Below are 26,654 nucleotides of genomic sequence, written 5' to 3' on the forward strand. Positions count from 1 at the left end.
CTTGCCTACTCCAGCCGGGCTGCCGCTGGGCCTGAGGGAGCCAACGCCTCGCGCGGCTGAGCAGGGCGAGCGCGTATGTCTCGGGGAAGCTTGAGGCTCGGCGGCCGCCGTACAGGGCCTGTTTCCTAGGAGCCTGGGGGACGCGGCGGTCGGGCCTGCGCTGCAGCCCGCGGGCTGACCTCGACCATGTCCGTGCTGGACGCGCTCTGGGAGGACCGGGACGTCCGCTTCGACGTGTCCTCGCAGTGAGTACTCCTCACATGCCCCGGGACGTGTAGGCTGTGTGGGGAGGGGCGGCGTCGGCGTCACTGACCGGCGCCCTGCCCGTGGAGGTCGGCGCCGGGGGTCGACGCCTCGGGAGACCCGGAACTGGTCGGGCTGCCGCGGCTCGAGCAGGAACGAGCCCAGGGCACAGTGCGGTCCCGTGTGTGCCATCGAAGGCCCCTCAGTGGACGCGCCACGGCAGGTGGCCGGGACCACGCACGAAGCTCGGAATTTCGTTTTGCCTTGGTGGAAGGAACATGGGTGAGGGACTCGGGACACCGGGGATCTAAACCCAGAGCTGGCATAACGACACAGGTTGTGGGGTCCCTGGACACGTGAGCTCTGATTTCCATCACCCTGAGCCCGGGCAACTTCTCGCATGCAAAGTGAGAGGAGTCAACACTGTTGAAAACTGCCAACCACACAGAATTAACGTCTATGATAAGCTTCATCTAGTATGTCTTTCATAAACGGCACATTTATTTATCTGTTTTTAAAAATTTATGTTTTTGAAAGAGTTACAGAGATTCCTGAAGGGAGAGAAAGATCCATCCTCACTCTCCAGGTGGTGGCAGCAGCCAGGGCTGGGCCAGGACGAAGCCAGGCACTTCACCCAGGCCTATGTAGGCTGCATTTCCCAGGCAGTTAGCAGGGATCAGAAGTAGGGCACCTGAACTCAAACCAAATGCTGGAGCTACTGGCAGCATGTTACACACTTTGCCACAACAGCAGCCCCGTTTATTTACTCTCCATCACAGCAGCTCTGTTTCGGGAGCCTCTTTATCCACAGCCCTGTTTTTAGGGGGAAAAAATGCCTCACTCTAAAGAGAAAATAATTAGAAACTTCCTGCCAAAAAGACCACGTGAAAGAAATGCCCAATGTTTTCTCCGACCATAAGCAGGGAGCTGGGTGGAAAGTGCAGGAGGCAGGACGTGAACTGGTGCCCTTATGAGATGCCGGCGCTTGCACACTGAGGATTAGCCAGTTGAGCCATCCTGCTGGCTCCAGCAAGCTATTTTTTATTTCCTTCTGTCTTCTGTTGTGTCTGCCAACTCCCAAAGGTGTTTTATATCCACTTCCCCTTTAACCATTCCCTGCATGATACTCCTTCATATCCTTAGAAACACGTGGAAATTGCTCATTGACCATGGGACTAGGCAGACAGACATTGAGAATTTCCCAGTCTTCGTTATCCAGTTGTATTTCTCTCACCATTTCTTCCCCAGACAGTCCTGTCTTCTCACCTGGCCTTTTAATTTCTTGTTCTTGGCCTTTAGTTATGGTCTGTGCTCTGTGTTTTTTCTTTCTGGAAATCCTGCCCCTCCTTCTATGCCAGAGGCCAGCTCCAGCCGAGTTCGGAGCTTGGGAAGGGTATGTGGAGTCGGCGAAAAGAGACACAGACATTGTCACTTGGTGCCCTCTGCTAACAGCTCAAGAAGCTGTCCTTTTTATTTACTCAGACACATCACAAGCCTCTGCACAAACATTTGATCTATTTTTGCTTCATGACTAAGGGGGCATGCACAGACGTTTGGTCATTCTGTTTGTACTTCATGGTTAAGCAGGTGCCCCTAAAGGTAAATGTGCAAAATACTGTATTCATATTCTTCAAAGCAAACCATTGTTCATTGTTCAGTAGTAGCCATGGAGCGACAGCCGGGACTCCAAGGCCAAGGCACATGCAATGACCTGTTAATCACTGACACATTCCTATTACATTCCTATTTCCACAACTTGCCCATCATTTAATGGGAGAAATATGTCACAAGGAAAAAAACATAAAAATCCAAGACAAAGTTTCAAATATTAAATCCCCCTACAACTTGCCAGCAGGGGAGCTGTTCTCTTCACACCTTTGTGTCATCCACACTCACTGCATGGACCCCAGCACTTCTACTTCCATTTACTCCAAGTGGTGCTGGTCACTACAGGTCCCACTGCTCTCCAGGTTCCAGAGATTCTGGAAGAACTCAATATCAAACCTGTGAATGCATGTTATAATTTGATTTATACTGTTGGCTGTTTTGTATGCATGTCTTGTCTCCCCTTAAATAGATTGTGAGGATGTTGTTATAATCACAAAATCAAGACCATTATGTTCATTTTAGACAAATGAAAACAAGACCTGGAGAAGTCCTTATTGATTGTTTAGACTCAATTGAAGACACCAAAGGAAATAACGGTGATAGAGGTAAGTATATTGTATAATTTATTTGACATTGTGAGAGTGGGAGACTTAAATCTACATAACACTTTTTGGGCTAAAGCGTCAGAGGAAGCATTAACCTGTAGCCAGAGCTGCAGATTCTGTCCCTCCTTTGGTCTGTCAATAAATCCTAGTTCTGACTATAAGCTTTATTCAGTGTAACTGTTAAAACTCTGGGAGCCCTGTTTACAAAGGGCATGGGATACTTCTGACACTTGCAGCTGTCTCTCCTGAAAAGGGTAAGGGGCAGGGGAACCTAATTGTGTCCTCACTGTGGTATGTGGAGCCATGCTTCTTTTTTAAGAAATCCAGGCCTAATGCAAAATTACCTAGGATTAGCACCTCAAGATGCATATGTGGGGAGCAAATTTAGTGCCATTATGAAGTCAGCTTGTAGGTCAAGTACTGGAACATCCTCTGAGATTTCTCTTGCTGTCACTGTGAGAGAGCCACAACTGGACTCTTAACCCACTCAAGCCACTGTACCACAACTCCCACCCCCACTATTCTTTCTCAAGGATAAAAATGAGAGATGAGGAGTAGTAGCTTAATGTATCTAAAGAATTACTTTGGAGCACACCTCTTGTTGGAAAGAGACATGGGGGAGTGGGGTGATGGAGGAAACCTCACTCAAGTCAGCAGGTCAGGAAGTCCTGGGGAAGGAGCCGTGGCCCACAGCAACACATCCTACAGCAGCCACTTGAGCAGCTGCTTGCCCTGGGAGTCTTTGTTCTGGTTCGCTCAGGGGCAGTATGTGAGAAGCAGGTCCTGACATAAGCCTTTCTTCTCTGTGATGGGAACCTGTCACCCTACCAGCCACAGACAGAGCTTGTCGATGCCTGGGGCCCACCCTGAAAGGGTTGTTTGCTTGCATCAGATCTCTGCAGTTTTTCCTGGTGTCAGGAGGCCCACGTGAGAGTGAGATTTGAAGATCTCCCAGCAAAGTAGAAGTCTTGGTGTGTACCTTTGAGGTTGGAATAACAACACCATTATCAAAGTGGCATTTGAGTTAAACTGAGAAAGCCTAGTGAAAGCTTGATTGTTCTCATACAACTTGACAAGAACTCTTTTTGAACTTTTTATTTGAAAGGCAGATTTGCAGAGAGAGAAAGAGAAACAGCTCTTGATCTGCTGGTTCACTCCCCAAATGGTCACCACGGCCAGAGCTGTGCAGGGGCCCAAGGATTTGAGCCATCCTCCACTGCTTTCCCAGTCCATAAGCAAGGAACTGGAATGGAAATGGAACAGCCAGAACTCTCAACTGACACCCATGTGGGATACCAGCACTGCAGGTGGAGGCTTAACATGATAAACCTTGGCACCAGCCCTAACAAGAACTCTTCATGTGACAGCCCGTGCGCTACTGCAGACTCTGAATGCTAGAACTCCTTTGGAGTCTTCACATGCTCACTGAGTGCAGAATGCTGTTGAAGTAGGGAGCGCAGAAAACCTGGCCAGAAATCTCAGGGCCTGAAATTGTTATTATTCATAAAAATAACTGTGTCTACTCAGACCTGAGAAATCTTTATTCAGATGAAACTGTGTCATTGCATGCAGGACTGCTGATGGTGAGGGGATAGAGAAGGAAATCTTGTCTTCCAGCCATCTCCTTCCCCTACTTTCCAGCATCTGAAATGATCCTGTTAAGGCATTCCCAGTTTAGGTGCCCCTCTCCAGATTACCATGTTTAATCCTCCCTGACATGCAATGATCAGATTAACCTTGTACACAGATGCTGTTCAACGGGGAAGCATGTGGGAGATTAGAAGATGCACACAGCTGTATCTGAGTGTTCACGGAGCCAGAGGGAAAAGGCCCGTGCCTGGAGCACTTGAATGAGAGCCGCCGGATAGGGTCATTTAGGAGCAAGGAGGCAGTATAGGAATGCTAGGTGCTTACAGCGGGAGCATCGAGAGCAGAAACAAGGGAAGATCACCAGTGGGTTCATAAGCCATCCCTTCCCTGTTTTCTCTTGGGATTTTCCATTAGGAAAACATGAAACAATTCATGGATTTGTGGACACAGCACAATTACAGAGGCAAATGTTCCCTGGGAGAAATGGATAAAGAAAACATGATCCAATTTATTTGGTTTTAAAAAAGTCATAAAAATGAATTTGTAAGAAATTAAAATATTTTTAAATAATAGCTATTAACATTTTAAATGTTTATTCTTAGCCAATTACTGTTCTGAACCTTTTAAATAATACTTAACCTCACTTCATAACACTACATGTATATATGTACACATTCACAGGTAGACGGTACCATCTTTTTTTCCCCCTTCAAAAACTGAGGAACAGAGTTCAGTTAACTTTTCTAAGGTCATGTAGCTACTTAAATGATGAACCAAACTTTTTCGCTGCTAGGAGCGCATTAGTCTCCGCTCAGTTCCAATTTTAAACCCCACCCCGACTCTGCTGCCCCCATCACTAGTAGTTCTGACCCGCACATCTTGGTGTCGTATTACAGAGCTGCAGGCTTGTCTACACCCTTGCTCTGCCTGTGCTGCTGCTTTCCCTGTGTCCCTTAGGTCCAGTGCCCTCCACCTGTCTCCCCCCAGCTCTGGGAAGATGACCTGTTTAGATTATACCAAAAGGTTCCTCAGCCCTGGCTGCCAGCTGGAAAAGCTGTGGCAGGAAAGGAGGCGTGGGAGTGAGCTCTCTTGTTTCCTGGTTCTTTCCCAGTGAGAGGCACTCAAAGCAGTCCTTCCCATGAGTCTGTGATTCCTTCTAAGTTTCACTGAGTGCACCCTCCTCTTGCCCCTTTGGGAAGCGAATGGGAGCAGGTCAGTGACTCACCCATGGTGCTTACAGGCCTTTGTAGTGGTTGTCAAGTCCACGTGCCAGTCATCCTAATGGGAGGATGCCTGCTGTTTTCTGTTGAACCCTGGCCCACGGACACAGTGCCTGGTCTTCTGTGATCTTTTATGTGCCTAGCCCTCCCACCATGCTTCACAATACTTATTATTTTTCTAATTTAACCTGTAATTCACCACAATCTCCCTTCTGAATACCTTTCTTTTATTTCTCCTTTTCTATCCCATCTTACTCCAGTATTTATCCTGGAGTCATTTTTCTGATTTTAGACATTCTAAGAATTTTCAGGGAAGAGAGTGTGACCCAGCTATGGATCACTGGTCAAAGATTTCAGTGTTTGAGGCCAGCATGATAGCATAACAGGTTGATCTTCCACCTTGCAGTGTAGGCGTCCCATATGGGCACCAGTTCATGTCCTGACTGTTCCATTTCCCACCCAGCTCCCTGCTTATGGCCTGAGAAATCAGCAGAGGATGACTGAGATCCTAGGGACTCTGAGCCTACATGGGAGAGCCAGAAAATGCTTCTGGTCCCTGACTTTGAATGGGTTCAACTTGAGTGGAATAACCATTTGGGGAGTGAACTAGCAGATGGAAGATCTGCTAGCAGATCTGTTTCTCTTTCTCTCTCTGTAAACCTGCCTTTCAAATAAAATACATAAATAAGTCTTTTTTAAAAAAAAAAGATTCAACTATTTTTATTACAAAGTCAGATATACAGAGAGGAGGAGAGACAGAGAGGAAGATCTTCCATCCAATGATTCACTCCCCAAGTGACTGCAATGGTCGGTGTTGCACCAATCCGAAGCCAGGAACCCGGTACTTCCTCCAGGTCTCCTATGCGGGTGCAGGGTCCCAAGGCTCTGGACTGTCCTCAACTGCTTTCCCAGGCTGGGAAGTGGAGCTGCTGGGATTAGAACCGGTGCCCATTTGGGATCCTGGCACATTCAAGGCAAGGACTTTAGCCACTAGGTTACCATACCGGACCCAATAAATAAGTCTTTTGAAAAAGGATATCTGTGGTTATAATTTGGAGAAATGTTGTTTTTAATAGTTAAGTAAGTTTTATTATTTCAGGAGATCCCAATATACTGATTGTGTTATAAATATCTAAACACACAAATATTACCATGCTCAGATGTATTTGATTTTTTTTTCTTGTAACATCCATAGAAATTATTTTTATTACATAGGACATACTTTGAAAAATAAGGTTTATCTAACTTTGTACTTCAGTGTAGGAAAACAGTCTGATGTTAATAATGAAAAATACAAAGCCAAAAATTGACTCCGGCCTTTTCAGCTCACAGCAGGTGTGGGCACATAAGTTTATGGAGCTCTTAGAGAGAACTGTTACGCGAAGATTCAGGTGCTCCCTTAGTGTATATGTGAGTGTTAGTTGGAAAGTGTGACCTCAGTGAATGACTTCATGGTTACACTCTCTGATACTTGTTCTCAATTGTGTGTGTATGACTTAAGACCAGGGAGCCTGTGCAGCTTCTCCCAAGACCACGTAACACACAGGAGCGGCACTGTGGTACTGCAGGCCGCACTGCCTCTTGGGATACCAACATCCCACCCTATGGTGCCTGGGCTCCCTCTGTCGTGCCTCAGTGGCAGCAGTTGATGGTTCATGTACTGAGTCCCTGTCACCCATGGGAGACACCTAGACATAATTCCTGGCTTTGTTTGATTTGACCCATCCCTGGCTATTGTGGCCATCTGGGGAATAAACCCATGAATAGAAGATCTCTCTCCTCTGTCTCCCTCTTTCTATCTCACACTCTTGCTTTCAAATAAATAATTTTTTTTTGTAAGTAACTAGTGGATGCTTCACTGTCTGCCATTGTCTGTACCAGCAGTGGCATGCCAGGACACATTTAAATAAAAGAATGATGGACTTAAGATTGTTTATGAAGAACTATACTATTGTAAATAATATGGAGGAAATAAGTTGGGGGGAGGGATTTAGGTGAGGGGGTAAGGGAAATCCCAGAGCCTATGGAATTGTACCGTAAAATTAAGAATAAAAATAGAGAATCCGGCGCGGTGGCCTAGCAGCTCAAGTCCTCACCTTGAACACACCTGGATCCCAAATGGGCACCAGTTCTAATTCCCGGCAGCCCCACTTCCCATCCAACTCCCTGCTTGTGGCCTGGGAAAGCAATCAAGGATGGCCCAAAGCCTTGGGACTCTGCACCCATGTGGAAGACCCGAAAGAGGATCTGGGCTTCTGGCTTCAGATTGGTGCAGCACCGGCCATTGCAGTCACTTAGGGAGTGAATCATCGAACAGAAGATCTTCCTCTCTGTCTCTCCTCCTCTCTGTATATCTGCCTTTCCTATAAAAATAAATAAATCTTTAAAAAAATAATAAAAACAGAGGGAAAAAAGTAACTAGTAGGTAATTGTTTTCTTAGTTGAGTCAGACCAAACTGTGGATAAATTCCTGTATCTCTTCAAAAGGTATTCAGATTTTTGTCTTTCTGGGTTCTAAACCATGCATTTAACAGAGGTATATACAAGTACTTTCAATGACATAAATATCACTGTTACTAGAACTTCCATGTCCACCTTATTTTCTGCTACAAAATGTGTCCTGCCAGAGCTAATCTATTTTTTATTTGCTTTTAGGAAGACTCTTAGTAACAAATTTAAGAATTATTTGGCATTCTTTGGCATTACCCAGAGTCAATCTTTGTAAGTATCTCTATTCAATAACTTTAAAGCGGGAAAAAAAAAATCCTTTGTCAAGGTTACTTTGCATGGTAACTTTGGATACTGCAAAAACTGTATCATGAAATACGTAAAATCTGAAATTGATACAAAGCTTTAAAAATCCTTGGCTAACCAGACTGCATCATGATGCAAAAGAAGTGGCTTGATATTTTTAATCCATTTTGTATCTTGAATGTATGTGTGATCAGGGCTTTCATGTTGAATGGGTTTTGTTTTTTGCTTCCCTTTAACCACTTGCTATAGCCCGTTTCAGGTCATGCTGAAGAAGGGAGATCTAAGCTCTAACAGAAGTGGCATCTTTGGTTGTGTCAAATTCTGTTGCATTTTTATTTTAAACTGTTTGACATTCTCCAACTAGACTTTTTCTTTTTAATGTAATGCTGCAAAACTTTTCAGTAAATAATGTTATGTAGGTTGTGAAGAAGCAGCTTCCTTTTTCCCACGTTATGCATGCTTCTTGTTGTTAAGAGGCAGAATTGACTACCCAGTTGTTTCAATTATTTAACTTAAATGTGTTGCTTCATATTGTCATAATAATTAAATTTATGTTTATAAAATAGGAATTCTGTATATGTGCTTTTTTTGTAGAAATATTTTTTCTGCCTTTACTATACCATGTTCTTTAATTTCTGTGCTTGGAATTGCAGCTATTGGTTACAACTGCATAATGAATATTACCACAAGGACTGCTAACTCTGTAAGTCTGAAAAATCTTACTGTGAAGAAATATAAGGTATTTGAGGTTAATATTTGTTTCCCTTTAAATGACAAATTGAATCTTCAAATCTAAACCTTTAAATAAATTTGTATTTACAGAAATTACGAGGCCAAACTGAAGCTCTTTATATACTAACAAAATGTAACAGTACTCGTTTTGAATTTATATTTACAAATTTGGTTCCTGGAAGTCCTAGACTTTTCACTTCGGTGATTGCAGTACACAGGTAATGTGATGCTTTATGAATCACTGAAAATTGTATTGATTTTTTTATTTTATTTGAGAGCAAAATTACTCATCCACTGGTTCCACTCCTCAGGTGCCCATATTCAACACTGGGGTGGGACCAAAGCTGGGGGTCAGGGATGCAGTACAGGTCTCCCAGGTGGGTGGCAGGGACCTAACATCCTGAACCACCACCCAAGTGCATACCGGCAGGAAGCTGTAACAGGGAGCCAAGCTGAGACTGGATCCCAGGCACTCCAAGTGACATGTCAACTGTGACACAGTCTGCCCATCCCTTGGAATAGTATTTAGAGAGTGAGTTATGGTACTGCCTTCCTCCCAGCTCTGTTGCAAACATCTTAAAGATATTTAGAAGAACACATTTTATTGTTTAATAAACTTTGATGCTGTTTATAAAACTTGCAAGATGACTGAAATTCATAAAAATTTCTGCTGAAAATTCTATTACATTAGCTACTGAGGTAGGTAAAGAAAAATTGCAAACTCATGTGGAATGCGGGTCCCAGTATTTGATTTTTAATTATGTTGGTTTTTTTTCTTAAATATATAATTGCTTAATTTTTTTTTTACTGACATGTATTTCACATAGCCTAAACTTTCACCTAACAAAATACCCCCATTTAACTGCCATAGATTGGTAGTTTTTGTGGTCACAAGGTATGCAACTATCACTGTTGAATTTCAGAATATTCGTAGCACCTCAGAAAGAAGCTTCATACCCAGAGTAGTCTTTCCCCATTCCCTCTCCTACTCTCTGACAGCAACTAACATTCTCTGTCTTTATGGATTTGCCTTTTCTGGGCTTTTCATGTTAGTGGATCACATAATAAATGGCCTTTTTGTATATGACGTGCTCTCTCTTAATTATTATTTAATTATTTCTACTATTCTATTCTACTCAATTATATATATTCTACTTAATTATTTGAAAGGCAGAGATAAGAGGGAGAGAATGCTGCCCTCTGCTGGTTCATTCCCAAATGGCCTGATCTAGGCCAAGCTGAAGCTGGGAGCCAGAACTCCTTCCTAGTCTCCCAAATGGGTGGCATGGTCCCAGGAGCTTGCGCCGTGTTCTGCTGCGTTTCTGTCTTCATTAGTAAAAAGCTGGATGTGAAGAGCAGCCCAGACTCAAACCAGAACTCTGACAAGGGTACCATTGTCCCAAGTGGCACCATCACCTGCTGTGCCACAGCGCCAGGCCCTGACTCACATGCAGTTTCCAAGCTCCAGGCATGTAGTGCCATCTACCGGTTTATAGTACTTCATTCCATGTTATAGTTTACTGAATTCCCGCTGCATTTCATTTATTCATTCATCTACTGGTGGACATTTGAATTTTTTCCACTTTCAGCTGTTACGAATACTGCTGTGAATGTTTTTGTAGAAGCTTTGTGTGACCATGTTTTCACTTCTGTTGGGCATATACCTAAACCTTAGCTTTTTCATTTCACTTAGAAGAAGTAATATGATATTAAAAGCTTTAAATAGATGATGAGGAACATGGTAGTATTATTAGCAATAGTATAGATATGTATTTTTTCAAAATAACTTTTAACATAGTTTTATTTTTTCAATAAAGAAAGTGAACACTTATAGCCAGGAAGCCCACATTCAGCTTTTTCAGCTTATATTTTGGAAGTTTAAAGCAAAAGTCAAAAGGTTAAGAATGAAAATTATGAATTTTGAATTATGAATGAAAGTTTATGAATGAAAATTAGATTCTAAACTTAATAAGATGCTTTAATTTTATTTTTTAAGTTTTTAAAAAATATTTATTTATCCAACTGAAAAGCATAGTTAGAGCTCTTTCACCTCCTGCTTCACTCCCCAGGTGACCACAAGGTCAGAGCTTGACTGACCCAAAGCCGGGAGCCAGCTGATTAAAGTTAGCCAGATTATTACTTATCAAAAACAGTACATGGGCAGAAAAAAAGCAATAGGGATTTTATTCTTTCCCTGTCTTCACCTCTCCCTTCCTCTCCTCCTCAGTCTCCTTTGAGATTCATTCTGTTTTTCTGAATGGAGGTAGATGTGAGCACAGTGTCTTCAGGTTGCAGTGCACAAAGTTATTGAACTCCTCTTTACATCAAAGAAAAAAAAACACCTTTTGACTAAAACTGGAATATGAGGAAAGGTAAGCATGTGATAGGAAAACAGAATACATTTCTTTCACATTGATGTTGTGCCTTGAAAATTAGACATCTGAAACATAGGTTACTGAAATAAATTGCATAAATACTATGCTAAAAATGACAGATCTACAAAAGCTATATTAACTGAAGTTTATTGAAAGGATTTTTGAGTGTTGGATATTGTTAACAGCAATGAGTAAACACAACCTAAGTCATTTTGGGTTCTTCTTTTTTCTTAGAGCCTATGAAACTTCTAAAATGTATCGTGATTTTAAATTGAGAAGTGCACTGATACAAAATAAGCAACTGAGATTATTACCTCAAGAACATGTGTATGATAAAATCAATGGAGTATGGAATTTATCCAGTGATCAGGTATTGTGCAAACAACTGATGAATTGTTTGGGCCCATGAAACATTTTTAATTCATCTTTGTGTTCAGGTGTTCATTCAGCACCAATTAAATTTAGCACTTGAGAAGTTGTTATAACTCTCGGTATGAAACAATCTTCTGATATCTATTTTTATGATTTTATGCTCTTAGTAATCTTTGCACAGAACTTGGAGCTGAAAGGAACCTTTGAGATCATCTGCTTAAGTCTCTCCACTAACAGATGAAAAAAATTTCAGTTTCCCAGGAGTTAAGTAGCTTTACACATTCAGTTTGCCCCTTGTACTACATTTCTGTCTACGCCTTGATTACTTATGCTAGGGAAGGAGAACCGTAGTGCAGACTGTCAACCTGATGTCAGAATTTAAGCACATAACTCATTTCGATTATTCTTAAATCCATCATTATAACTCTTCCTTTTGAAATTATAACATTTGGAACATTGAAGATTTTAATAGCTAGAATAAGTAAATATATTTTTCAAAATAATGTTTTACTTCTTACTAAGAGTAGTTTCTAGTTTTTGTGTATTTTACAAGCTAGACTGGCAGTCACTGTGGTTATTTGAAGAAAGGGCTTCTTGACAAAGCATGGTTCATAAACGTAAATTGTAAATACGCTTTGCTCAATTGGGAGATTGGGTCTTCAACTGATAAATGTTCTATAGGTCAGGGTTCAGGAAAGGTTTTCTGTAAGAAGATCAGACAGTAAATATGTTCTGACTTTGTAGGGCGAAACCAGCTGTAGGCATAGGTCAGGAGGTGAGTGTGGTTGTCTTATGGACACTGGAATTTGAATTTAGTACAACATTAATGTGTCACAAAATATTCTTTTGACTTTTTGTGACCATTTACAAATTTAAAAATCTTTCTTAGCTCGTGACTCCATAAGCTGTAGTTTATCAGCCTTTGCTTTAGCTTATAGCTTAGATGTCACTTGTTGTTGTTGTTGTTGTTGCTATGTTTATTTGAAAGAATTACAGAGGTTCATTCCTCAAATGGCTGCCATGGCCAGAGCTGGGCCAGTCTGAAGCCCCACATGTATGTAGGGCTTGTGCCATCCTCCACTGCCTTCCGAGGCCATTAGCAGGGAGCTGGATGGGAAGTGGAGCAGCCAGGACATGAACCAAGGTTCACATGGGATGACAGCACTACATGCTGTGCCAATGTGCTGTCCCCAGATACCACTTTTTGAAAGCTTCTTTCTGTGTTTTCCTAATGCAACTTCTACTGAATAATTATACTCTAATAAGTTATTCCCACTATAAAATATAGAGCTTAACCATGGCTCTGCATTAGTTACTCTGTTGTTATATCCATATCACTTAGGACAGTACCTGCATTTTTGACTAACCAAGTTTTGATTAATAAAGTTTCATGATTATGCCATATTTCATTTTATTGAAGATAATGGTTATTGTCATCCTAAGTCTTATTCTTTGAAAAATAAGGAAACGTAAAACTTACTCTGCTATTGTTTTAAACTGTCTTTGGGACATTATAAGTTCTCTTTCTACTAAGTAAGAGGAAACAATGATATCAAGAATTATTTTTTATAAAGTTAGACTTAGTATTAATCAGTGGGACTTGAGCAGGAAATGATGGAGGCTAATATGTTTTCTTTAGCAATCTCTTTCAAGGTGAGAGTGGAATGGAATACATAAATGCTTCCTCATATGTTGGCTTACTTAGAAAGTGTGCAACTGGCTTTGATGTTCTAATTCTTATTATCCCAAATAGGACATCTTATGTTCTGTTGTTGATTTGAATTAATGATTTATACTCAACCTGAAAGTTCAAAATTAACAAAATTTCCTGTATGTGTATGTGTTGAAGGAAATAAAGGGAAAATGAGGAAGGAAAATAAACAGTAGAAACAGATAATTTTGATGGTATGTTGGTTTTTAGATTTTTGAGGTCATTTAACTTTTATACTAGGATAATTTTGAATAGGAACTGAGGGATCATGTAACTTGGAAATAGTTGTTGGATTTTTTGGTTTGTGTTTGCTGATTTTTTGTTTTTTTGTTTCTTATTTATTATTTTTGTGAACAGTTTTGATCTATCTTGTTTGTATGGAAAAGCTATAAAATATCTTTTGTGATCAGAAAAGGGTTATCAAATGTGTTTTGTCTCTCTTTCATCCCAGCTCCTTTGTCTTGACTTATCTCAGTTTTTTAATAATAGTTATAATAAGATCTAACACTGTAGGATGCTTACTGTATGTCAGACTGTGTTAAGGGCTTTATTTATTAGATTCATCAGACCAAATCTCCATTTTGCATTTAATAAAACATGATAAGAAAAAATAGGCCCATGGTCAGACCACTGCATAAGTGTTTAGTTGTTCTGATTATAGTGATGGTTTCATGATTAGATAGTCTGGTTCCTCTGATTCCCAAGTCCAGCTCTCTGATACCTAATTCTCCTGTCACCCTATGAATGATGGAATCATACATATTTTGTAATGTTTAGTCCTACTATTATCTGCTGCATAATCATCACAGTTATTCTGTTGTTCAGAATGTAAAGGCTAGGTATTAGGACAAGTTACCATTGGTTTATCTCTCCTTACTGTATTTTACAGGGAAATTTAGGAACTTTTTTTATTACCAATGTAAGAATCGTGTGGCATGCAAATATGAATGACAATTTTAACGTCAGTATACCTTATCTACAAATTGTAAGTATAGGTGGACTTTATTATAAATGTAGAATAATTTCTGTTCATCAGTCAGTAGGACTTGGCACTTAAATTTTTTCTCTCTTTTGAAGTAATATTTCTTAGCTGAGAGCACACTTTAAAAGCATTGATCAATCAGAGTATGGTTTTTGTTATAAAGAAATATTAAATGAAAAGATAATTATATTTATCACAATTGGATATTACACAATACGTCCATGTACAAAAATATCATAGGATGGCCCACAAATATGTACAAAGTTAACAGTTTACAATTTCAATATAGGAAAGACCCAGTTGTACACATCATCAAAGAAAAAACATCAGTGACCCGCTGTTAAGAAAGAAATATACTGTATTCTAAAGTGTGTCTTCATTAGAGTACCTTCGGAGAGCTTTATCTGCTGAAGTACTCTCATTTCTCTGACGGAGCCTTAGCATGGGTTAAGTTGACTCTCCTGCCCCTTTCTGCTCTAAACTCTTTTGCAGTCAGAGTGGATTCTGAGTGAACTGCTTTGTATTCAGATACTACAAGTGGGACTCATAATTTAGGGGTGGGCTTTGTGGTGCAGTCAGTTAGAGTGCTATTTGGGATGCCTGTACCCCATTGGAATGCTTGGATTCAAGTCTTGCCTCTGCTTCTGAACCAAGTTCCTGCTAACATGCCCCATGGGAGGCAGCAGATGATGGCTGAAGTACGTGTAATCCTTATGGAAGACATGAATATAGTTCTTGGTTCTTGACTTCAGCCTGGCTCAGCTCTGGCCGATGTGGTTGAAAGATCTGTTTCTTCCTGTGTTATTGTGTCTTTCAAATGCATTCATCAGTGCCTGCTTGGCGCCACAGGTTAAGCCACCACCTGCAATGCCAGCATCCCATATGAACATTGCTTCAGGTTCTAGCTGCTCTACTGTATATCTAACACTGCTATTGTGCCTAGGAAAGCAGCAGAAGGTGGTCCCAAGTATTTGGACCCTTGCCACCTAAGTGAGAGACCCAGATAGAGCTCCTAGATTCTGGCTTGAGCCTCACCTCGCCCTAGCTGTTGCAGCCATTTGAGGAGTGAACCAATAAATAGGAGATAGCTCTCTCATAATGTGTTTCTTTCTTTCTGCTTTGTCACCCCTCCCTCTCTCTATGCCTTTAGTAAATAAATAAACCTTTACAAAAAAGTAAATCTTTGCCACCAAAAATTAGTGGTTTACTGGAAGGATTGAAGATGATTTCTTTAAAAAGATTTATTTTACTTTTATCACAAAGTCAGATATACACAGAGGAGGAGAGATAGAGAAGAGGATCTTCCATACAATGGTTCACTCCCCAAGTGGCTGTAATGGCCAGAGCTGAGCCAATCCAAAGCCAGGAGCCAGGAACTTCTTCCAGGTCTCCCACATGGGTGCAGGTTCCCAAGGTTTGGGCCATCCTCGACTGCTTTCCCAGGCCACAAGCAGGGAGCTGGATGGAAGTGGTGCTGCTGGGATTAGAACTGGCGCCCATATGAGATCCTGACATGTGCAAGGCGAGGACTTTAGCCACTAGGCCACGCCGCCGGGCCCTCAGATGATTTTTAACAATACGTTTAACTTAAGTCCAGTTAAAGTTATTAAATCCAGAATGAGAGCTGATTGTACAAATTTATCTTAAAAGTGGGTAAAGATGCTGTTGCTATGTTAAATATGTGATTCAGTGAAAACAAATAGTAGACTGTAATACAGTGAAAAATTTCATTTTGTATGAAGCTGTCTCTAGAATGTGTAATGCAAATTAGATAGAACATTAAAATAACAATTAACCCATGATAATAACCCTTATTATATAACTAGTCTTAAGACTAAGCAATTTTATTAATACTTACTGAGTAAATACAATGTGATATATGATATCCTTTCTTATGCAGTTATTTGCCTATGAGAAAGATAAAGCTTTGTAAAATATCCCTAAGCCTATCTTTTGCTCATGTGTTTTCTGAGTTACTTTAAAATATCTGATCGTTGATTTGACATGTATCGAGCACCCACTACGCTACGTGCTAGAGATAAAAACTAACACATGTCTCCTGTCATCAGGGAGTTTTTAGTCTTGTAAAACAAGCTATACATTAGAGCCTGGCACAATAGCATAGCAGCTGAAGTCCTCACCTTGAATGCACTGGGATCCCATATGGGTGCCAGTTCTAATCCCAGCAGCTCCACTTCCCATCCAGATCCCTGCTTCTAGCCTGGGAAAATAGTCCAGGACAGGCCAAAGCCTTGGGACCCTGCACCCGCGAAGGAGACCTGGAAGAAGTTCCTGGCTCCAGGCTCCCTGCCTGTGGCCTGGGAAAGCAGTAGAGCACAGCCCAAAGCTTTGGGACCCTGCACCCACGTGGGAGACCCGGAAGAGGCTCCTGACTTCAGATCGGCATAGCATCGGCCGTTGCAGCTCACTTGGGGAGTGAATCATCGGACGGAAGATCTTCTCTGTCTCTCCTCTCTGTATATCCGCCTTTCCAATAAAAAAAAATAATAAAAATAAATCTAAAAAAAATTTTTTCTCATTGGAAAGTCAGATTTTATAGAGAAGGAAAGACAGAGAGAAAGATCTCTCATCCACTGGTTCACTCCCCGAACAGCCACAACAGCCAGAGTTGAACCGATCTAAAACCAGGAACCAGGAGCCTCTTCCAGGTCTCCCTTGCAGGTGCAGGGTCCCAAGGCTTTGGGCCATCTTGACTGCTTTCCCAGGCCATAAGTAGGGAGTTAAACAGAAAGTGGAACAGCCAGCACATGAATTGGTACCTATATGGGATCCCAGTGCTTAGGGGTGGAGGATTAGCCAGTTGAGCCATTGTGCCACTCCCCACAGTAACCCCCTCCCATCTTCTGTTTTAATATTCTATCTTCTATGGCTCTCCATTAACTCCCACAAGCTGTGTGTGTGTGTGTGTGCGCGTGTCTTCCTATGGGCACCATCAGCCCTTGTACTGCCATCCCTCTGTTCTCTGAAGACAAGGATTTCATAACAGATTGGAGGCAAAGGTGGTACTCAATCCCAAGCACTCCTCTGGGAGCATGGTGTATTCAGCAGTGGCCAAACCCGCTGCATCACAATGCCCTCCCCACAGCCATTAGACTTATTTTTTAAACTATGAAGTTTTCTTAAAAAAAATAATAATATAGGCACCTATGATGTGATAAACAGAAGTCACATTGTGACTTTAAAAAATCACACAGATGTAAGAACAGCCACAACAGTCAATGATTTGCGACAGTGAAAAGATTGCTAGTCTTCTGTGTGAAGTATTCACAATCATTGACTCTGGAGGGAAGGGTATTTCGGATTTCTTTAATGGATGTCGTGGATGTCTTTGTGTTACCTTACAAGTTTGCCCTCTATTTTCAGTATGCATCTGGGTCCGTTTACTCAAACTGTATAGGAGTTTCAGGGAGGAAAGAAGAGGAATTCTATTCTTTAGGATATGGAAAGTAGTTTCTGTGTAAAAGCCTAAAAACTTGCATTGACAAGATAAAAACATTCATCTTTTTCCATTTTATATCTAGCGTTCCATAAAAATTAGAGATTCGAAATTTGGTTTAGCCCTTGTCATAGAAAGCTCTCAACAGGTAAGATGTTTTACTTTTTATTAAACTTTGATAGATTTTAAAAGCTATGTGACAGCCTATAGATGTTGTTTTATTTATGTATCAACCACTTTACTTTCAAGAATATTAGCTATAAGTTATGTAAAGCCCTTCAAGTCTTACAGTAATTGTCCCTCTAATGAGAATCTTGCCTGTTTTTTTTTTCTCGTGTTGACATAATCATTGTTATCATTATGATAATCACTTTTATTTTTAATGCCGGAATCAAGTCACTGTGCTTTCTATGTGCTTGTCATGTGATAGAGTATTCTGTTTCTCCATTTGCTGGTCAAGGAAACAGGATAAAGAAGTTAGGAAGCTTGCGTATGCCTCACAACTGGTGAGTTGTGGAGCTAGGTTTTGATTCTAGGTCTGACTGACAGTCTTCGAGACTTTCGAAGAAGCCTTTATAGAAGGCTGTATAGAAGCCTGTATAGAAGCCTTTACTTGCCTGGTGTGAGATTTTAGATTCTCATAGAAAGATCGTACTATATCTAGGTATAATGACTCTTCTCTCCCATTGTGCTAGGTTTTTGCAAAAATGCATTTAAATAAAAACTTAAAAATATTTTTAAAGGATTTTTAAAAACCACTGCTCTAAACTCTAAATTTAAATATGAATATCTATTTATTCCTTTTCCATATCTAGTAGCTTTCAGTTCCCGAGTGTTTGCTATGTTCCCCAAACTGCCAAGTTTCTTGTATGTGTTATTTATTGTACCAATTTTTGTGTATATGGTATCTTACTTTAATATGTACAACCTTATAACCATTTTATGGGTAGAGAATTGAAACTTAGAGAGACCAAGGAAAATAAGTTTCTAACATCATACAGCTGGTAAATCAGTTACAGAACCAGAAAATCAGCCCAAAAGTATGTGTTCTTAACCCAAACTACTTGCCATTTCATTTTTTAGCATTCCTCTAACAACCTGTCATGGTCAAGTCTCTTAAATCTCCAAGGAGATAGCCCAAAAAAGGCAGTGAATTTTTTCTTTTAATATATAATGTATTTTTTTCAAGACTTAGCTCAAGAGAAGCTTTGTTCCCTTGACCTTCATAATGTGCATTGTAAGTTTTGAAACATGAGTTTATATTCTTAGAGGAAATGATGTGACTGTGCTTCAGGATCACCCTGAGTCAGTCCATGGGTGGCCTTTCAAGTGAGAGGTGACATAAAAAAGCTGACTGTGTGTTTAACTGCTTAAGCTGTATGATGACCATAGCCATGGAGGCTCATCAAGTTTTCTTCTGTTTTTGTATATGCTTAAAATCTTTATAATCATAAAAATTTTTTAAAAATCAACTTACATGTTATACTCTACAACAAGGACAATTAGGAGAGTAGTTTGTCATATATGAGAGCATGTCAAAAAGTTTGTAGAAAATGCAATTAAAATTTTATTTTCATACAAAGTGTTTTTCAAAGATTGAATTATTTGAAAGACAAAGTTACACAGAGAGAGAGAGAAAGAAATGGATCTCCCATCAGCTGGTTCATTCCCCCAAATGGCCACAAAGGCCAGGGCTGTCTAGGCTGAACCCAAGAGGTCAGAGCTTCTTCCAGGTCTCCTGTATGGGTGCAGCAGCCCAAGCACTTTGGCCATCCTCCCTTGCTTTTCCAGGCCTTTAGCAGCAAGCTGGATCAAAAGTGGATCAGTTGAGTCTCAAACCAGTGTCCATATGGGATTCAAGCATAGCAGGTGGCATTATGCTACAATAACAGCCCTAATGCAGAAAAGTTTTTGATCCTATTTGCATGTGAAGCATCCTCAAAAATTTCATGGGTCCAGGAGGTAACATAATGGCTAAGGTCCTTGCCTTGCATGCTCTGGAATCTCATGTGGTTACCTGTTCATATCCTGGTTGCCTCACTTCCCATCCAGCTCCCTGAATGTGGCCTGGAAAGGGAGTGGTGGACAGTCCAAAGCCTTGGGACCCTGTGCCTGTGTAGAAGACCCAGAGGTTCCTGGCTTCAGATCAGATCAGCTTTGATCATTGCAGTTACTTGGGGAGTGAATCAGTGGATAGAAGTTCTTTCTCTGTCTCTTCTCTCTGTAAGTCTGCCTTTCAAAAAAAAAGAATAAATCTTTTTTTTTTTTTAAGAAGAAAGTTCCTGAAAATGCAGAAAAACTGCATGGATTTCAATTTTTTTGAGCCAGAATTTCTCTTAATTCAGTTCTTAAAACTTTATTTTTTGAAAGGCAGAAGTGATAGGAAGATAAAGTAAGAGAAAGACCTCTTCCATTTGCTGGTTCATACCCCCATAAGCCAAGTTGACTGGGGCTGATTTAGGCCAATACCTGCAGCCTGAAACTCCATCCAGGTCTCCCACATGGGTGATAGGGGTCCAGGTGTTTGGGTCCTATTCTGCTCCTCCAGCAGTTTTAGCAGGGAGCTGGATTGGAAGTGGAGCCACCAGGACACCCACCAGCACTCCATATGAGATGCCAGTAAAGTAGGTGGCAAATGAACCCATCGGACAACAAAACTAGTTCCTAATTCCATTTTTTCATGAACCTCTTGAAATGCCTTTGAACTATACATACCACTCCTCAGGCTTGTTTGTTTTGTCATTTTTTGTTGCAGAGTGGAGGATATGTTCTTGGCTTTAAAATAGATCCTGTGGAAAAACTACGAGAATCCGTTAAGGAGATAAATTCGCTTCACAAAGTCTACTCTGCCAGTCCTATATTTGGAGTGGATTATGAGATGGAAGAAAAGGTAACTTGCTCAGCATGTGGACTGGAGTTTGCTGAATCACTTTTACGTAGCCTGCAGGAATCAGATGTAAACTCATGGTGTACAACTGAATGTTACACTGTTTGTATATGATGAAGATGCAGACTGTGCTCAGGTGAGCATGGCCCTGAGCCTCTGCAGTAGGTGCTTGTCACTTGTCTTCTGACTGCCTTGCAAGTCCTTCCTACCCTTCTCTGTGAAAGCCTGCTCACATGGAGGGCTGCCCTTGCTTGGGTAGATGAATCTGTCAGCCTTACCCTTATTCAATCCAAGTTCCCAGTTAGCAGCCATCCTCCCCCCTCACTGTACCACAGTATAGCATCTCCAGGAATCTGCTCCAGTACTAGGACCTATATCTATTCCCATTGGTGGTTGCCTCTGCCATACCACGTATGAAACATTTTGAATATCAGGTTCACATGTCTGCTGTTTGCCTTCTTCATGATTTCTAACTGTTGAACCAGCTCTCTTTCGGTTTCATTTACATCTTTCATTTACATCCAGTCTGTCCCTGACATCCTCAGCTCTCTCTGTCCACTCTGTCACTAGCAGCCTTGCTGGAGGTGGTGCTGTTGCTACATGCTCTGTTGCCATCGCCCTTCTGACCTATCACAGTGCCATCACTGACCACTCTATTATAGGATCCCTTCCTATCTGTGTTTTTGCTGGGACTCTCCCTGCACACTGTGCTGCTGATGCCCTTCACATTCACTCCATCTGTGTCCTGCTGGTACCCAGCAACCTGAGCCATATCTCAGTGGTTACCCGTATGCTTCTTTTTGCTTTTGTACTATAGGATGTGACCAGAGAGGATCAAGAAGCAGGTTGGGCAGTGGAGTACAAATTCATGACCTCATTGAGGACTTAGTGATCTGCTATCTAAAACCTCTCTGAGTTACTGATACTGTATTGTAACATACCCTGGATCTCATCTCCTGGATCATTCTTTTCCTTTTCTTCCCAGCATGCTCTCCTTCCAGCATTCTCACTTCCACTGTGCCTTCTCTATGTGTAAACTTGGTGAGCACCTGCTCCTTCAGCATCTTCAGCTTGTTCTTTTGTCATTGGCTCCAGATCCTTTCCTATCTTGATAGGTTCGTTGTGCGTAGCATGGTTACTCTCGCTTTTTTTTTTAACGTAGTTGATTAGGGTACAAAGGGTCAAGGGTTACAGGAAAGTAGGTAAGACCATTGTTTCCACAATTTTTTGTGTGTGTGTATCTGGGGTAAGGAGGGAGATAAAGGGAGAAGCCCCACCCAGTCTCCCACCCCAAGCATGGTTACTCTTGAATACTTTCATATAAGTGAAATCTTAAAGAGCAGAAATTGAATTTCTCATTTTGTAGTTTAATAATGTAAAAAAGTGATTATTCAGGAGAATGAGATAAGCTAGGACTTGAGTGAGCAGCTCAGACTTAGTCATTTAATTACTTAATAGTTTTAGTAGAAGAATATAAATGGTAGAAATTTTTCTAAGATTTGAAGACTCCATTTGAGTTATCTTTTTATAAGTATTAACAGTTCACATATTACATTTATTTAAAATGGTTTATTTTCTGAACCTTGTCTCTGATGTCTTACCATTTAATGATTTCCAGCCACAGTCCCTTGAAGCTCTGACAGTCGAACAGATTCAAGATGATGTAGAAATAGATTCTGATGATCACACAGATGCTTTTGTGGTAAGTATCACAAAAGAGAATAATTATGTGTATTATGGTTTTTATATGAGTTAGTTAAATAATCATTTAAATGTGCAAAAAACAAAAGAACTTAAAACTTTTGATGTGAGTTTGAAGGTAATTCTTTTTTTTTAAGTGAAAGAGTTTCTTTTATGACTTTACTTTTATATTACCAAAATGCAAAATAGTTAATCAGAGGATTTTAGACATGTGACAAGCTTTCCCTTTTATACTCAAGAATAATAGAACATGTTTAATGTTATAATTAATTTAAAATCTATTCTTCCCATAATTAATCTTCATAAGATGGACTGCCTGAGTTAGAAGTATATTATTTTTAAAAGGATATGTATGTGAGCAATAACTTTACTGTTTCCTATCTGGTGTTAATAGCCAAAATAATAATAATAATGTTTTCTCAGGACTGTGGTCTATGAATGTGATCAGATTACCTCTCTGGTAACAAATATTTTGAAACAAAAGAGTGTAGTTTGGCATAAAATATTTAAGTATAAACTATTACTCAAGAATATAGTTGGCATAAGATAATTATAAACTAATACTACATCAAACTATGTGCACTTGCTGACACATCGAATTACCACTTGCTTTGCTTCGTTTGGCTAGCAACTTCTAAAAACAAGAGGAAGAAATTGTACAGCATGAAGTCATTCTTTCTGTTATCTTTTAACTTAACAATGCTAAGTGTGTGCTAATTACAAAGCACTTTTTTAGCACTTAAAGCATAACTCTTGTAGACATTAATACTGATTGAAAAAGGAAATAAATTGTGCTAACAACGTTGTAGAAAATGGACATTGAAACCACTAAGTAGACAGTAAGAGAATGTGGGAACTAGTCACAAAATCATTCTGCAAATTGCCTGCTCCCGAGCCCACTGATTCATTATTTTTTTAAAAAAAAGATTTTTATTTTTATTGGAAAGTCAGATATACAAAGAGGAGAGACAAAGAGGATGATCCTACATGCGTTGATTCACTCCCCAAGCAGCCGCTGCGGTTGGAGCTGAGCTGATCCAAGCCCAGGAACCTGGAACCTCTTCTGGGTCTCTCACGCGGTGCAGGGTACCAAGGCTTTGGGTCATCCTTGACTACTTTCCCAGGCCGCAAGCAGGGAGCTGGATGGCAAGTGGAGCTGCTGGGGTACAAACTGGTGCCCATATGGGATCTTGGCATATGCAAGGGGAGGACTTTAGCCAGTAGGCTAGTGCACCAGGCCCCACTGATTCATTATTATAATTCCAGTATGTGAAACAGAATTTTCTTTGTATTTCAGGCTTATTTTGCCGATGGAAATAAGGTAAGAACATTTTACCTTTAGTCTATCAAAAATTTTTCTATATTCTAACATGTAGCACTCACATACTTATGTGAACCCTATTTTTTGTTTTTTTCCCTCTTTCTTGCCCACCTTCTCTCTTCCCATCTTATCCTCTTATCTCCCAAAAAGCAACAGGATCGTGAACCTGTATTTTCAGAAGAACTGGGGCTTGCAATAGAGAAATTGAAGGATGGATTCACCCTGCAGGGACTTTGGGAAGTAATGAGTTGATCTTGAGTTAAGCTGGATTTCTGTTTAAAGACATCCCAAGACTTAAGATACTAATCGCCTGCTAAAAAACATGGAATTAGCTTTTATATTTGAAGCTTTTAAAGAAAATTTTTTACTGGTTACAGAAAAGCTCATTTAGAAAACTGTCAGTTTTCTAAAATTAACATTTAAAATTGTAATCAAAATGTATCTAGTTTGTAAATGTTTATTTTGTACCTACAGCTTGTAAAATGTTAGTTCTTTGATATTAAATGACTGTATCATGTTGGGCTTAATAAAGAATTCATGCAAGCAATTAATGTTTTGAAAGTATTATTGAAAGAATAAATTAGTCTTATGGACTCAGCTAAATACTACCTTCTTAATTATAAAAACCTGGTTTAAATATGTTATCAAATAGCTCCAAATGTAAGCCAACTCTAATACAATTTCTAATCCCTAAGTATGTCATTTTTAGGGGATAATTTCTGGAAGAACTAAAAATTATAACTGAAATATATCAACTCCTCTGTAATGCTGCCAAGATCTTAAAAGTAATTTCAATATAGGTTTGACATGAATACATTTATTCTATAAAAAAATAGTTTTGTCCATTTATTTATTGGCTTTCTGTTTGTGGTCACTGGATCTTTGATGTTTTCAAAAATATGATATTTTTTTTAATTGGAAAGGCAGATATACAGTGAAGGAGATACAAAGAGAAAGATCTGTCTGCTGGTTCACTCCTCAAGTGGCTACAACAGCCAGGGCTGAGCTGACCAGGATCCAGGAGCTTCTTCCTGGTACCGGGTCCCAAGGCTTTGGGCTATCCTCCACTGCTTTCCCAGGGCACAGGCAGTGGATAGGAAGTGGAGCAGCTGGGACATGAACTGGTGCCCATATGGTACCACAGCATGTGCAAGGTGAAAACTTTAGCCACTAGGCTACCGTGCCAGGCCGATATTGTTTTTTCTGACTCCTTGGAGAAGCAAAATTTGGTGACTTCTTTAGAACAGTTTGAAGTTTTTGGCTTCTAATGTATAAATAAAACACTGTAAATAACTTTTGTTATGTAATTGGAAATAGCCAAAAGAACTCTTTTTCTGTAGTGGGAAAAGAATGAGTGTGTAATAACATTTAAAACAAGATGCAACTATACACATAACCACAGACACCTAGTAACCCCGATGCCAACCTTAGATCATTGAATGTGAGTGAGCCAATGGTGCTAGTGGTTTCTTTCACTTAAATTGAACAGGGTTTCTGTGGTTTTGAGGGATGGGATTATCATAACCTATCTTACAGGAAAAAAGGCATTTAAAAATGCATATGTTACAGATAAGAGGCTGCCACTGAAGCTGTTGAAATACTCATTTTCAAGCTAAACACTTTTACAGACTGGCAGCTAGTAAGGAATAAGCTCCAATGTCACATCATGGTATTTGCATGTGACTCACTCATCTTTTCAAATGTTAGGTGTTACATGTAGAACGAACTGAGTCATTTATTGTTTAAACAAGGTAACAGCTGTTTTCTCTGGTGCGTTAAAACCTTTAGTGGCATCTATAAATGGAAAAAGAGTCAATGAGCTCTTCTTTCAGCTGTTTAGTTTTAGCAGCTGACAGTACCATTGACCTCATGGTGATGTAAAATAAAGAGGCCTTTCCTCAGAGTTGCTGAAGTTTAGAAACACTCATACACAGCTCCCCAATCTGGGGACATCCATCCATTCAACAAGCGTTCGTGGAGCACCCCCAAAGCCCTGAGACTGCAGCCTTGACTAAAATCATTCGGGTGGGGAGGGAGGGAAGTCCCTATTCTCACAGATCTTGTATTCTTTGGTGCATGTTTATAAATACCAGCCTTTGCCGTTGCGGTGTTTTCTAGCCCCACTGAGATCAGAATATGATGGAATAATGAAGCATTTCATGAGTCATATATTATCTATAAGGAATAGATTTTTCTTTCAAATCATAACTGCATTCCATAATAATTTCTCATAGTCAACAATCTATGATTCTAGCTACTTGTCATTTGTAAAAAAAAAAAAAAAAAAAAAAAATCCCGTTTTCCAAACTCTGTGAATGAGATAGCAATCCATTCTGATTTTGCTGTGATGGCACAGTTCTTATGGAGTTACATTTCTAGATCTTCAACATTATAATTAATAAAAGGTCATTTTCACCACTTAAAAGTACAGAATGTAGTGGTAGTATTTGTGAGTTTTTTTCTCTCCCAAAATTTGACTTTTAGCTGGTCTTTGCCTGGTTATTGCTTGCCACATCCAGTCCTTTGTACAGCAAGGCAAAGTGCGAATGAGTTGCATAATTTTATAGTTTTTCCATTTAAGAATACAGATAATTGAGAGTGTCTTAGAAAGTTATAAGTTTCTCATTATTATTTCAATTACAAAGGAGGTATTATTTTTAAAGTTTTAGGCAACAATAATTATAGTAACTGTTCCCTAATCCTAAAAGAAAAATCCTTGTCATACTGCTTTAAGCAGAAAATAAAATGTGTGTAACGATGACTGGAAAAAGGGATCTCACTTAGAGTGTTCCCATGAACTCACCTCTCATTCTTGACCTTTTCATCATTAATGTGGAGAGCCAAGTAGCTTGCCACTTAGACCAATCTTAGAGGAGTGACTCAGGCTTACGATTCATTTTTCTGGGAGTTCAGTAAACACTCTCAGTAGTAGCCTTGATTAGCTCATCTTCTAAGGTTCTATATGTGTTACAGCTCTGCCCTTCACTTGAATGCTTGTTTCCTAGCCGTTTCCTTGGTGATCACAAGTTCCAGTTGTTACTTTCAATCTACAACAGCTGCAAGAGCAACTCTACTTTCCAAACTAGCTCTCCTAAA

At 40.1% G+C, this 26,654-nt stretch overlaps 1 protein-coding gene across 2 annotated transcripts; it reads left to right on the forward strand.

The window, feature by feature from the left end:
• The first annotated feature begins 141 nt into the window (after positions 1 to 141).
• On the forward strand, positions 142 to 24,101 carry BBS5 (Bardet-Biedl syndrome 5). 2 transcript variants are annotated; one of them, XM_040971682.1, is made up of 12 exons: positions 142 to 245; positions 2,374 to 2,456; positions 7,922 to 7,987; positions 8,674 to 8,723; positions 8,843 to 8,970; positions 11,362 to 11,497; positions 14,100 to 14,195; positions 17,735 to 17,797; positions 20,405 to 20,539; positions 22,155 to 22,238; positions 23,535 to 23,558; positions 23,709 to 24,101. In XM_040971682.1, the coding sequence occupies exons 1-12, from the start codon at positions 187 to 189 to the stop codon at positions 23,808 to 23,810; spliced, it is 1,026 nt and encodes a 341-aa protein (XP_040827616.1). In that variant the 5' UTR covers positions 142 to 186; the 3' UTR covers positions 23,811 to 24,101. The 2 variants fall into 2 exon arrangements, with proteins under 2 accessions (XP_040827616.1, XP_040827617.1); XM_040971683.1 differs by lacking the exon at positions 17,735 to 17,797 and having other exon boundaries at positions 151 to 245.
• The last annotated feature ends 2,553 nt before the right edge of the window (positions 24,102 to 26,654 follow it).

This window comes from Ochotona curzoniae, unplaced genomic scaffold (assembly GCF_017591425.1).
Source record: "Ochotona curzoniae isolate NIBS_2020 unplaced genomic scaffold, NIBS_Ocur_1.0 contig_2210, whole genome shotgun sequence".
Taxonomy (NCBI): Eukaryota; Metazoa; Chordata; class Mammalia; order Lagomorpha; family Ochotonidae; genus Ochotona; species Ochotona curzoniae.

Excerpts from the sequence above, each read along its gene's own strand:
- BBS5 (XM_040971682.1), top strand. The coding sequence starts at position 187 with ATGTCCGTGCTGGACGCGCTCTGGGAGGACCGGGACGTCCGCTTCGAC. Across the intron at positions 8,724-8,842 it reads CCACAAGGACTGCTAACTCT|AAATTACGAGGCCAAACTGA; the intron begins GTAAGTCTGAAA and ends TTGTATTTACAG. Across the intron at positions 23,559-23,708 it reads ATTTTGCCGATGGAAATAAG|CAACAGGATCGTGAACCTGT; the intron begins GTAAGAACATTT and ends TCTCCCAAAAAG.